Source organism: Choloepus didactylus, chromosome 7, assembly GCF_015220235.1.
Source record: "Choloepus didactylus isolate mChoDid1 chromosome 7, mChoDid1.pri, whole genome shotgun sequence".
In the NCBI taxonomy this organism is placed as follows: Eukaryota; Metazoa; Chordata; class Mammalia; order Pilosa; family Megalonychidae; genus Choloepus; species Choloepus didactylus.
Genome location: NC_051313.1, coordinates 142669231 through 142682946, shown reverse-complemented (window position 1 = coordinate 142682946; position 13716 = coordinate 142669231). Strand labels below are relative to the sequence as shown.

Sequence of the window (13716 nt, the reverse complement as noted above, 5' to 3'; positions counted from 1 at the left end):
CAGCGACAAAGATGTGATACGCAATTTACTTAATCGCTGAGGTTCTATCTCTTTATTTTTTTTTATCATTTTATTGAGATATATTCACATACCACGCAGTCATACAAAACAAATTGTACTTTCAATTGTTTACAGTACCATTACATAGTTGTACATTCATCACCTAAATCAATCCCTGACACCTTCATTAGCACACACACAAAAATAACAAGAATAATAATTAGAGTGAAAAAGAGCAATTGATGGAGAAAGTTCCATGAGCACTAGAAAAGTATGTGTATCCTGGTGATTTGGGATGTAATGTCCTGTATATGTCTGTTAAATCTAATTCATTTATCAGATTGTTTAGGTTTCCAATTTCCTTATTGGTCTTCTGTCTGGTTGATCTATCTATAGGAGAGAGTGCTGTGTTGAAGTCTCCCACAATTATTGTGGAAACATCAATTGCTTCCTTTAGTTTTTCCAGTGTTTCTCTCATGTATTTTGTGGCACCTTGATTGGGTGCATAGACATTTACGATTGTTATTTCTTCTTGCTGAATTGCCCCTTTTATTAGTATGTAGTGGCCTTCTTTGTCTCTCAAAACATCCCTGCATTTGAAGTCTATTTTATCTGAGATTAATATTGCTACACCTGCTTTCTTTTGGCTGTAGCTTGCATGAAATATTTTTTTCCATCCTTTCACTTTCAGTTTCTTTGTGTCCCTGTGTCTAAGATGAGTCTCTTGTATGCAACATATTGATGGTTCATTTTTTTTGATCCATTCTGCGAATCTATATCTTTTAATTGGGGAGTTTAATCCATTTACATTCAACGTTAAAACCGTGAAGGCATTTCTTGAATCGGCCATCTTATCCTTTGGTTTATGTTTGCATATTTTTTCCTCTCTCTATTAATATCCTTTATTGTACCCATACCGAATCTCTTTAGTACTGAACCTTTCTCCAAGTCTCTCTGTCCTTTCTTTGTTTCTCTGTCTGTAGGGCTCCCTTTAGTATCTCCAGTAGGGCAGGTCTCTTGTTAGAAAATTCTCTCAGCATTTGTTTGTCTGTGAAAAATTTAAGCTCTCCCTCAAATTTGAAGGAGAGCTTTGCTGGATAAAGTATTCTTGGCTGGAAATTTTTCTCACTCAGAATTTTAAATATATCGTGCCACTGCCTTCTCGCCTCCATGGTGGCTGCTGAGTAGTCACTACTTAGTCTTATGCTGTTTCCTTTGTATGTGGTGAATTGCTTTTCTCTTGCTGCTTTCAGAACTTGCTCCTTCTCTTCTGTGTTTGACAGTGTGATCAGTATATGTCTCGGAGTGGGTTTATTTGGATTTATTCTATTTGGAGTTCGCTGAGCATTTATGATTTGTGTATTTATGTTGTTTAGAAGATTTGGGAAGTTTTCCCCAACAATTTCTTTGAATACTCTTCCTAGACCTTTACCCTTTTCTTCCCCTTCTGGGACACCAATGAGTCTTATATTTGGACATTTCATATTATCTATCATATCCTTGAGGTCCATTTCGATTTTTTCAATTTTTTTCCCCATTCTTTCTTTTATGCTTTCATTTTCCATTCTGTCATCTTCCAGGTCACTGATTCGTTGTTCAACTTCCTCTAGTCTTGTACTATGAGTGTCCAGAATCTTTTTAATTTGGTCAACAGTTTCTTTAATTTCCATAAGATCATCCATTTTTTTATTTATTCTTGCAATGTCTTCTTTATGCTCTTCTAGAGTCTTCTTGATTTCCTTCATATCCCGTACTATGGTCTCATTGTTCATCTTTAGTTCTTTGAGTAGCTGCTCTAGGTGCTGTGTCTCTTCTGGTCTTTTGATTTGGGTGCTTGGGCTTGGGTTATCCATATCGTCTGGTTTTTTCATATGCTTTATAATTTTCTGTTGTTTTTGGCCTCGTGGCATTTGCTGAACTTGATAGGGTTCTTTTAGGGTTTGTAGACCTATTGAAGTCCTTATCTCTAATTTATCAGATCTACAGCTTCGTGGAGTACACTTTCTCTAACTAACCAGCAGGTGGCGTCCACGAGCCACCTGTTCTCCACAAGCCAGTTCTCCCCTGCTTAGCCTTTTTGGTGAGTGGGGGAGTGAGTCTTGTGGGGCCCAATTGGTGTACCAAGCTTGCGTGTGTAGTTGGTGTTGCCTGCCCTGTATGTGGGGCGTGTTTCTGGGCAGTCGGGGAGGGGGATGGCCCTAACAATCAAATCTCCCTGATGATCCTAGAGTTTTAAAGCTGCTGCAATAGTCTAATCCTTCAGTTCAGTCCTGCCACAGTTTGTCTCTGCCACTGACACACAAGTCTTTGGTATTGGCGTATGGCTCCTGAGACTTGCAAGTTGGCCCCTCTTCCAGGCCGTGCACCCCAGGTCCTCTGTTGAGGGATGACAGTGCTATGTCACAGGTGAGTGCCGTCCCCCCAGGGCAGTTCTGGGCTGCTGGGCTGTGTAGGGAGGCTCCCAGTCTGCTCATATGATGGCTGAATGGGGCTTTGTTAATTCACACTGCTCCACCTTCCCAGCTCTGGGACAATCAGCTGAGGTTGCAGGGAAGGCTAATGTCCACGCCCAGTTTTGTGGTGTGTGCCTGTTATTTGAAGCACTTCCGTCACACTGGGTTGTCTGGGGCAGCTCTGGGCTATGGGGCTGGCGATGGGCAGGAGTGTTTCCTGTCCCCCAGGATGGTGGCTGTGAGCGGACACCCCCCTTTTCTTGGGAAGTTGTGGTGTTTAGTGAATTTTCTCAGCCACTGGATTATTGCCTTTTGTCTCAGAGCTCTCTTAGTTCTGCTCTTGACTTGACGTGCCCAAATTGCAATTCTTTGAAGCTTTCTGTATTGGGCTTCTTAGAGTAATTGTTTTAGAAAAAGAAAAAAGGATTAAAAAAAAAAAAAACAAAAAAAACAGGGCCCTCCTCAGAGATCTAATGGGTTATTGAAATGCTAATAGACAAAGCAACCAGGGCCATTAAGGAAAGGTCCACAGGGCAGAGAGATCAGCTTTTCTTCGGGATTTGCATATGCGCCTCAAGGCCTGAGCTCTGCCCTTCCCCTTTCTGTGTTCACCAGAACTCCAAAAATCCTCTGCTTTTATTTTGGAGTTTTTCGTGTTATTTTTTTTTTTTCTATGCCTGTCTCCTCTCTGCTGGGCTGGCAGCTCTCAGATTCTCTGGTGTCTGGTCTCAGTCTATCTATGGTTGGAGTATGGATCAGTAGAATGAGTTTCCGAGAAGGGCTACCACTGCAGTTCTCCCTTCTCCTTCCCGGAGCTGGCAGCCCCTCCTCCCACGGGACTGAGCCTGGCAGGGAGGGGCGCGGGTCCCCTGGCCGCAAAAACTTACAGATTTCGCTGATCTCAGCAGTTCGACATTTTCGTGAGTGTTGTATGAATTATGCCCAAAGACAGACTGCTCTGTGGTGTCCAGTCCACGCAGTTTCTGGCTTTTTACCTACTTTCCTGGAGGAGTAACTAAAACTTACAGCTCACCAGTCTGCCATCTTGCCCCGCCTCCGGTTCTATCTCTTTAAGTCTAAGGGAGGGGTGGGGCAGGGTGTCATGTAGATGCAATGAAGGTTTGAAGCATGCACCTGCCTAGGTTGGAATGCATCTCCAAATCCATTTCTAGTTGGCTAAGACAAGTACCATTCATTGCTCGTTGTGCAGGGAAGTGTTTTCAATTAAATTGGTGGGTATGCTGGTTTGTATATATTATGTCCCCCAGAAAAAATACATGCTTTTTAATGCAATCTTGTGGGGGCGGACAAATTAGTGTGGATTAGATTGGAACCTATTGGTTCAGTATTTCCATGGAGGTGTGGCCACGCCCATTCAACCTGGGCCTTGGTTAGTTAACTGGAGCTCTATGAAAGCTCAGACAGAGGAGCTCACAGCTAGCTGTAGCTGAGACAGACATTTTGAAGACAGTGGTTGGAAGCTGATGCAGACATTTTGGAGAACGCCGTTTTGAAATGCACTGGGGAGCAAGCAGATGCCAGTCACGTGCCTTCCCAGCCAGCAGAGGTTTTCCAGAGGCCATTGACCATCCTTCATTTAAGGTATCCTGTTTTGATGTCTTACCTTGGACACTTTATGGCCTTAAGACTGTAACTTTGTAACCAAATAAACCCTCTTTTATAAAAGCCAATCCATTTCTGGTATTTTGCGTAACTGGCAGCATTAGCAAACTGGAACAGTGGGGGTCTGCATGCTTGTCTGGGTGGGTGCTGCTGCAAGTGAAGTTTTTCTTTATGCAGTATGTTCGGTCCGCAATTTGCTTTTTTCACTCAAGATTGTGTTTGTGAGATTTAAACATGTTGATACCTATAGATGTAGGGGATGAAGGAGAGGGACAAGTCAAGGATGATATCCAAATTTTATGTGGCTCAACTGAGTGAACTGTGGCGCAGAAAGAGCAAGGAAGCAGATGTCGAGTGGGAATGGGGATAATGTCATGTCGGGGACACTGGAGCATCCAAAGGTCACTGGTAATTGTATTTAACCATTTCCTAAAACAAACAAAAATACCGAAATGAACCGCAGTTCCCCGCCCGTGAAAACCAAATTCTCCACAGCCTGAAAGTCGTTCCCGGTCTCTCTCGGTGATCCGCTCTTGAGGGGGACGTTCGGGACCGAACCTTGGGCCCGGATCACGTGGCCTCTTGCAGGCCGGCTCAAACTCGGGGTTTCTCGCTTTTGGCCACCGCGAGAATCGAGATACGCCCGGCGCTAGCTGGCCAGCCCGCTCCCTCTTCTCCCGGTACGCAGGGCGCACGAGCCACCCGGCCTCCGCGCCCCAACCTCATCCCAGTATGAAGGGCTCGCGAGCCGCAACGCCACGCCCTCACGTCACACCAAGCCACGCCCAGGTACGCAGGGGCGCGAGACGCCTCGCCCAGTCCCCGACGCCCTTTCCCGCCCCTCCCCAGCACACAGGGCGCTAACTGCCCCGCCCTGCCCCCACGCTCCGCCCCTCCTCGCCCCGCCCCAACACGCAGGGCACGCAAGCCGCCACGCTCCGCCCCCACGTCCTGCCCTTCCCGGGTGCGCAGTCGTGCAGCGACATTTCTGGCGGGGCCGTGACTCTCGCGTTTGAAGCCTCTGCTCTCTTGCGGACTAGCGCCGACTCTCTGGAGAGAGGTTCAGGTACCTCAGGATTATTTAAGAGGCTTTACTGCGTTTCGCATTTGTGGTCTGTTCAGGTGTGGTGTAGGCTGCGTCTTACGTGCTTTTCTAGCCGCGCGTTTTCTGCTTTCCTTAAAAGAGGTTGCGAACCCTGAACCTCTGAGGTAAATGCTGGCGCTATAATGTTTAGTTTTTTAGAGATTTATTGCGCTACCTTTTTACAAACCGGTGACTCAGTGACACTTCGAATTAAAGACTCCGTGCACAAGCCCATTCCTCCTCTCCTCTTTTATGGAAACGTTAATCATTTTAAACAAACTAAAAGAGGGGTAAATACCGTGTATTGCTTTCAATCTTTTTCTTTTTTTAATTTTTTGCTTTCAATCTTAGTGTCGCCCTATGTCAAATTGCATTTCTTCAAGCCAGTAGGAATTACTTTGCCATGGGCGTAGTGGCCCGTGTAATTACGACTTGGGTTTTTGTATATTTATTTGCCCTTCCTCCCAATTTAACAAGAACTGTGAGTCGGATGCAAAAATAAATGACTGTCGAAAAGTTTTACAGACATTGAGTATTGAATCAACTTGATTCTTGGAGCAGGAGTGAAAAGCAGCCAAATGGTGGGTTGGGATTTGCTTTCTGATTTAGTAATAACTTGGGCTAACTGATGAGAAGGTTGGCCTTGCAGAGCTGGATGTTGAGTCTTGCTTAGTTTTCTGTGGGTGTATACTGTTACACAAATGGCTGATGTCTTCAGCATTTACTGCGTGTAATCACTTTTACATATTATCTGACTTAATGCTACAACATGCCCAGGAGATGGGGTACCTTGTTCTCTCCGTGATACAAAGAAGGAATCTTGGCTTGGGTAACTTGCCCAGGACCCCCTAGCTAGTAAGCAGTGGAACTTAGACCCACTTCCTGATGACTTTCTAGAGCTGTGTTTTTAACCATCTCTGATGCCACCCCTCTCCTGCAGCTGCAGGCCTGGTGTGTGGTCTCCGGACCGGGACAGAGTGAAGAGAGAACAATGCAGAAGGAGCCTAGCCCTCTGTAAGTGCATGGCAAATGGGAATGGAATGGCCAGGAGTTTTCCAAAACCAAAATTCAATTCCCTATCTGAAAAGAAGGAATACTGGGCTTGTAGTCCAGAGACCTGGGGTTGAATTCTAGCTCTGCACTGACTATTTGTTTGTATTTAGGCAGGTCGTCTAAACCTGCTGGGCTTTATTTTTCTCATTTTACAGTGAGAAGATTGTTCTGGAATGGCCTTTTAGTCCTGTAATATGATTTATACATAAGGGTTTTTTTTTTTAAATTCAGTTTTATTGAGATATATTCACATACTGTACAGTCATCCATGGTGTACAATCAACTGTTCACAGTACCATTATGTAGTTATACATTCATCACCCCAATCTATTTCTGAACATTTTCCTTATACCACAAAGAATCAGAATAAGAATAAAAATAAAAAAGAACACCCAAATCATCCCCCCATCCCACCCTATTTTTCATTTAGTTTTTGTCCCCATTTGTATACTCATCCATCCATACACTGGATAAAGGGGGTGCGATCCACAAGGTTTTCACAATCACACTCTCACAATTGTCTTCAAGAGTCAAGGCTACTGATTGGAGTTTGGTAGTTTCAGATATTTACTTCTAGCCATTCCAATACATTAAAGCATAAGGGTTGTTTTTAAAACATAGTGGACACTGATTTCTTACTCTTGTGTTTTCAGAGTGCCTTTACATTGGTTTGGTTTTGGCTATGCAGCACTGGTTGCTTCTGGCGGGATCATTGGCTATGTAAAAGCAGGTATGGTTTTGTAGTTACCTTTAGCCTCTTAAAATCTTCATGTTGTTCCTGGTGAAGAGTGAGTCTTCACGTTCCCCGAGGAGCAATCCTGTTTGAGTCAAGTTTGCTTTAGGCTTTCCAGCTTGAGTGCAGGTTTGCTGTTAGTCACATAGCTTCTCCTGCATTTGCATTTTGGTTATCTGCCTGAGGTAAGCCAGGCTTGCTTCTAGTCACATTTTTTGTCTTTGGCTCTTTATCTATAGCAGCTGGGCAGGAGTGGTAGTGGGTTTTTATTATCATTGACTGCCACACATCATCCTTGACTACAAAGTGCCATCTCTGGGTTCTTCCAGAAGGAGGAAGCCTCTAGTCTTCACATACTTATTTTCTGAAGTCTCTTCATTGCTGTGGGGGTGCTAGTGAAGGTGTCTGTTTCTAACCCCCTTCCTTGCCTGCATGCCCATCCCAATACACACACTAAAATTCTTCTCCAACTCCTTTTTTAAAAACTGACTGACCATATTTGCCTCTCCTTTCATAATTCACCTGAGGTCCTGCCCACACACAGTTCCAGCCCTTAATGAGTTAATCAGACCTGGTTAGGAGTCCTTCATTTCTCCTTAGATGAAAATGTCTTGCCTATTGGAGGAGAGAAGAATATGTGATATTGCTCTGACTTCTCTGGTAAAATAGCAAACTCCCCAAAACATTTACCTGCTTGAGAACTGTTTTGAGCAAAGTTCCGTTTGCTGTTTTCTATTGTAGAGAAGTGAAGGTTGGTGAATTCTGTTAATGAAATTGTGCCTCACATTACAATTCACAAATGTGTTTGCTTTCTTCTAGGTAGTGTCCCTTCCCTGGCTGCTGGGCTCTTCTTTGGGGGTTTAGCAGGCTTGGGTGCTTATCAGCTGTCGCAGGATCCAAGGAACATTTGGGTTTTCCTAGGTATGTCTGCTTCCATGTCTTTCCCTACTGCAGTTATGTATCCATATACTCTTTACCAAAAGGCTCTGGTTTGCTGGAATATGGCAGATTATTGAAATTGAAAACAGTCTTACTACTTCTGCAGAGTCCTAGGGGAAGTTTTAAAATAAGGGGGATTGTGGGGTTTTTTTTTTTCCTGCTTAACTTTTATATACAGATTATGACAGGTTTTCATACTTCATGAATTTAGATTTACCCAGTGAAATTAGTATTTAAACTTGTACAAGGGAAGTATTTGTTAAAAAATCATTGTGGTTGCCCTCTGAAAACTGTCTTGAGCATTACTAAAATATCATGTGTCTGGGTTAGATTTCCATCAATACTACATTTTTCCAATTTGAAAATCATTTCTTGACTCTAACAATAAGCTGAAGGCGTAAGACAGGCCTTGCCTTCAAGGAGCTTCCGACTTAATTGGGGAAATAAGATGTGGACCTGAAAAGCAACTGTGGTACTATGGAAAGTGCACTGGGAGCAGCACAGGCAAGGAATTTAGGGGAAGAGAAGATTACTTATTATCAGAGTGGCTTTCAGCATGTTTTCATTGAGCTCCGCCTCGTGGGTACCTCACTGTTCACACAAACTCACAGTGTGGGGGAAAAATATAGTTCTGGTCTTTACAAGGGTGGTAGGGAGAACACACATGTTAGTATAGTGGTTTGTACAATTCAGCATTGAGTGGGGAAGGGAGGTCAACAATGGCTGACTCGGGGTGCCCTGGGCAGGGAGGATGTGCCCGGGTTTCAACTCTGCCTAGCAGCTCCCTCTTTCATGCTCCAGAATGATCTTCAGACATCTGGGTTTTTGGTTTTTTTTTTTTTCCCCATGCCTGGCCCTACCCCTCTGCCCTCAACGGTCATTTGATCTATGTCCTACCTAAGAGAAAAAATTTAAGTCATCAGATGGGCCTTATTTTGATGCCATCAATCTCCAGTCCTTCCCGTTAATATCCTGTTTCTCTCCTCTCCAAAGGAATCCCCCCACTTGTGCTTTGATGCTCATCTCTCCCACCCTCCCAGGAGCATTGTACTATCAGTTATCCCATCTCTTGTATTCCCCCTTTCACGCGGATTGCTCCCGTTGAAGGTCAAATGTGCTCATGTCTCACCCATTTTTTTTAAAAAAGGATCTCACTTGACCCCACTTCCTTCTCTAGCTACTGCACTTTTTCTTCCTCTTCATGATCTTCTTTTAAAAAAAGTCATATTTGCTCCCATTTGTCTGTGGAAATAGCTCTTACCCAGGCTGCCATTGACCATTGACCTGTATTTCACAATATCCAGTGTTCGTTTTTCGGTCCTCATGTTTCTTGTCCTGCTAGCTATACTCAGCACAATTGACTGATCATTTTCCGGTCTCCTAGTTTTCCTCATTATTTTCTCATTCTGCTTTGTAGAAACTATCTTCCTTTCTGGCCATTAAATATTGATTTTTCTTAAGCCTTGGCCTTTTTATCTTTATACTTTCTCCTTTGACAGTGTCATTGAAGCTCATGGCTTTAATTGCCACTCATATACAAATGACTCACAAATTATCTCTCCTTTAAGCTTTACTCTCATATATAGTTGCTCACTTGAAAATCTTTGAGGTGTTTTAAAGCTCTCAGAACTTTATGCCCCAAACTGTCTTCACGATCTCACACACCTCTGTTCTTCAGTGTTCTCCATCCATTCAGGTCTTGATTGCTGTCTTCCCCAAGCCTCAGTGTCTATTGCACAGCGAGTCCTATCAACATTGCCTCCAGCACATATCCTAAATTGTACCTATCTCTTCATGTCCCCTGCCACCACCCTAGTCCCAGTTGTCCCTTTCTCTTGCCTGTATTTCTGAGGCAGTTTCTTAGTTGGTAACCCAACATGCTCTGGTTTCCCAGCAGTTTCTTCTCTCCTATGTAGCTAGACTTAAATTTTCAAAATGTAACTGTGTTCACAAATTCCTATGCTTAGTATCCTTTAAGGGCTTCTCATTGCTCTTGATGAATACCATAATCTTTAACATGGCCTTCAAGGCCCTGTGTGGTCTGGTTACTCTTCTTCTCTAGCTTTATCTTGCTTTCTGTGCTATACCTGCCTTTCAGTTCTTGAATGTACCAGGCTCCTTCTTACCAGGGCTTCTGAATATACCGTTCCTCCTTAAAATGTGTTTCCCCTCTTCAGCAGACCTCGGCTCAGTCCTCAGCAAATCCTTACATGATCTCTCTGAATAGGATGGCACCTGCTGTTAAATTATTTTCATCGCACTAATTTTATCCATAACACATTTTTCATTCATGTGATCCTTTAAAGTCCCTTTGTTCAGACTTTAAAGTAATATGTAGGCAAAGGCTGTTTTTTTGTTTTTTTTTTTTAATTAAATTCAGTTTTATTGAAATATATTCATATACCATACAGTCATCCATGGTGTATAATCAGCTGTTCACAGTACCATCATATAGTTATGCATTCATCACCAGAATCTATTTCTGAACATTTTCCTTAAATCAGAAAGAATCAGAATAAGAATAAAAAATAAAAGTAAAAAAGAACACCCAAATCATCCACTCCCCCATCCACCCTAGTTTTCATTTAGTTTTTGTCCCCATTTTTCTACTTATCCATCCATACACTAGATAAAGGGAGTGTGATCCACAAGGTTCTCACAATCACACTGTCACTGCTTGTAATCTACATTGTTATACGGTCATCTACAGGAGTCCAGTTGGAGTTTGATAGTTTCAGGTATTTACTTCTAGCTGTTCCAGTACATTAAAACCTAAAAAGGGTTATCTATATAGTGCATAAGAGTGCCCACCAGAGTGACCTCTCAACTCCACTTGAAATCTCTCAGCCACTGAAAGTATTTCGTCTCATTTTGCATCCCCCTTTTGGTCAAGAAGATATTCTCAATCCCATGATGCCGGGTCCAGATTCATCCCCGGGAGTCATATCCTGCGTTGCCAGGGAGATTTATACCCCTGGGAGTCAGGTCCCATGTAGGGGGAGGGCAGGGAGTTCACCTGCTGAGGTGGCTCAGTTAGAGAGAGGGCCACATCTGAGCAACAAAGAGGTACTCAAGGGGGGACTCTTAGGCACAATTATATGCAAATTTAGCCTCTCGGGTGATGACTGTGTTATTCTGTAGCATCCATTGTGGTTCTTAGCATAGAGTGGGCATTTTAATAGATATACAGTGGGGTAGAGGAAATAGCATCTGCAAGGCATGAATAAAATGGTGGCATTTTTGGAGAAAACCAGGCTGAAGTGTGCATCTTATGGTGGAACAGTGTGGGAAAGGAGGCTGGAAAATCAGGCTGGGCCTGGCTGTAAAGGGCCTTACTTTCCAATGTTTGTATTCACCCCAAAGGATCTGGGAGGCCCTGAAACTACCCCCCACTGGTGAAGGAGGAATATATGGGATTGGACCTGATCCTTGAAAAATGGCAGTGCTTTGATTACTACTTTTGGTTTCCCTGCATATAAAATGCAATGATTATTAACCATTTTTCTGTATATTTTCCATCAGCTACATCTGGAACTTTGGCTGGCATTATGGGAATGAGATTCTACCACTCTGGAAAATTTATGCCTGCTGGCTTAATTGCGGGTGCCAGGTACTTTTACATTCTATTGCTGTTTTGTGTGTGTGTGGTTTTTTGTGTTGTTTTTTTTTTAACCAGTATAAAGTTTAGTTTATTGTCCAAGATACTTTATACATTCAAAAATTTACTTATTTCAGTATATCTGATGCTGGACATCAACTGAAATTATGTAATTTGTACTCAAATAGGAAAGGCTGCAAAAACAGTTGACTTGGTGTCAAAATTAGAGAAGTATATTAGTTCACTATGGAAATGGTTTTGTTCTTTTATTTGCTCTCTGGTCCATCTTGGCTTCTCCCTACAGTTGCAGAAGCTTCAGTACAAAGTGGGTTCCATATTTCTTTGTTTCATAGGTATCCTTTTTAATGAAATATTTAAAAGGAAACGTTGATTGAATTCTGTTTTCTAATGAACTTTGGCTATAGAACCCAAATCAAATTGTTTTTAAAAATTTAGTCCTTAAGTCTAATAAAGATACCTGTGAGGTCAGGGAAATTGTAAAAATCTGCTTTAGAAAATGGTTGTTTACCTGACTTTGATCATAGTTATGTTGTTAAGCGTAATATTTTATACTTAAACAGAATTGTCAGTCAGTGGATACTGCAACTAAAAGCAGGGAAATGGGAGGCAGCAGATCTGGGTTCTAATCCTGATCTTACCATTAGTTAGGCCTGTGACTCTGGGAGCCCTCTAGCTTTCAATCTCTTCATCACTTCAAATTGTTGGCAGCTGGTTAGCAATGCCAACCCATCTGTACCTCAGTGCCAGCCTGCCCCTTGGCATTGTTTTTCTTCACTGCCTCCAGGGATAGAAGCTTCATTTCTGAATGTTCTGCCTTAGGACTCCCTCATCTTGCAGAAGTGAGGAACCTACAGAATCCTAGTCCCTTAAAAAAGAAGGCTGAGTACTTATTCTTTCACCTGACCTTTTTGTTTATGTGTTTCTTTTGAACAGTTTGCTGATGGTCGCCAAACTTGGAATTAGTATGTTCAATAGACCCCATCAATCATAGTCATGTCTCAGCTTGGACTCATAATGAAGAATTAAACTGTCTCCAAACTCCCGTTTTTTAAAATGTATTTAGAGAAATAAGTGCAACATTTTTGCATATTCTGCCATTTTACTAAAAACAAAACCAAAAATTAACACTGAACTTTGGGGGGGGAAGAAAAATCAGTCGTCATCATTACAATCCTACAAAAGTGGCAAATATATAACACAAGCGCTTATTGCTATTATATTATCATACAGTTCAATTCTTGTATATTGATGTTAGCTCTTCTTTCTGTTATCTGTGGGTAAAATCATAGTTGTCAGTGTTGGAGACCTTGAAACCATGCCCCGCTCAGATGAACAGTGTGAAAAACAGTTTCTTACGGGATTTAGGATATCTGTTTTTCAAAGACCTAGAACAAAGACCTAATTTGAAATTATGTTAAATGAAATATCAGTGAAAATAAAATTTTACTTTTAATAATATTTTCTGTGGTATCTTTATTGCCAGAGCTGTCTAGAACACAATGATATGTGGATAGCAGGAAGATAGAGAGACATGAAGTATTTTGTTAAAATTTAAGAATTACCCTTTACCAAAAAACGGCAGTTTTACTCACATACCATACAATCTGTCCAAAGTGTACAATCAGTGGCTCTCAGTGTAATCAAAGTTGTGCATTCATCACCACAATCAATTGTAGAACATTTTCATGTTCTAAAAAAAGAAAAGAAAAAGAAAAACCCCATACCCCTTATACCTCTCCTATTATTAACACTTAGCCTTGGTGTGGTACCTTTGTTACAGTTGATGAGAGAATATTGAAATATTACTGTTAACTGTAGTCTATAGTTTGCATTATAAGTGTATTTTTCCAATATACCACCCTATTATTAACATCTTGAATAGTGTCATACATTTGTTCTTATATTTGTACTATAAACCACATTAATTGTCCAAAACAGAGTTCACTGTGTTACACAGTCTCGTGTGTCATCCTCTAGCTTTCCTTCTAGTGACATACATGACCCTGAACTTCCCCTTTCATCCACAATCACACACACACTTCACTGCTGGTAATCATACACATGATAATGTGCTACCATCACCTCTATCCATTTCCAAACATTTACAGTCCACTTTATTAAAAATTCTGCAGAAATTAAGCATCAGCTCCCCATTTTCTGCCTTCATTCTAGGTAACCTATATTCTGGATATTAACTCTGAATTTGCTCATT

General features: G+C 42.0%; 1 protein-coding gene across 2 annotated transcripts; it reads left to right on the top strand.

Moving 5' to 3' along the window:
- The first annotated feature begins 5010 nt into the window (after positions 1 to 5010).
- LOC119539663 (transmembrane protein 14C) lies at positions 5011 to 12962 on the top strand. Of its 2 annotated transcripts, none has more exons than XM_037843340.1 (6): positions 5011 to 5142; positions 6101 to 6174; positions 6867 to 6943; positions 7766 to 7867; positions 11408 to 11495; positions 12438 to 12962. In XM_037843340.1, the coding sequence occupies exons 2-6, from the start codon at positions 6152 to 6154 to the stop codon at positions 12493 to 12495; spliced, it is 348 nt and encodes a 115-aa protein (XP_037699268.1). In that variant the 5' UTR covers positions 5011 to 5142; positions 6101 to 6151; the 3' UTR covers positions 12496 to 12962. The 2 variants fall into 2 exon arrangements, with proteins under 2 accessions (XP_037699268.1, XP_037699267.1); XM_037843339.1 differs by lacking the exon at positions 5011 to 5142 and adding an exon at positions 5202 to 5741.
- The last annotated feature ends 754 nt before the right edge of the window (positions 12963 to 13716 follow it).

Coding starts and splice junctions, on each gene's coding strand:
- LOC119539663 (XM_037843339.1), top strand. Junction 6,175..6,866: donor CAGAAGGAGCCTAGCCCTCT/GTAAGTGCATGG, acceptor TTGTGTTTTCAG/AGTGCCTTTACATTGGTTTG. Junction 11,496..12,437: donor GGCTTAATTGCGGGTGCCAG/GTACTTTTACAT, acceptor TCTTTTGAACAG/TTTGCTGATGGTCGCCAAAC.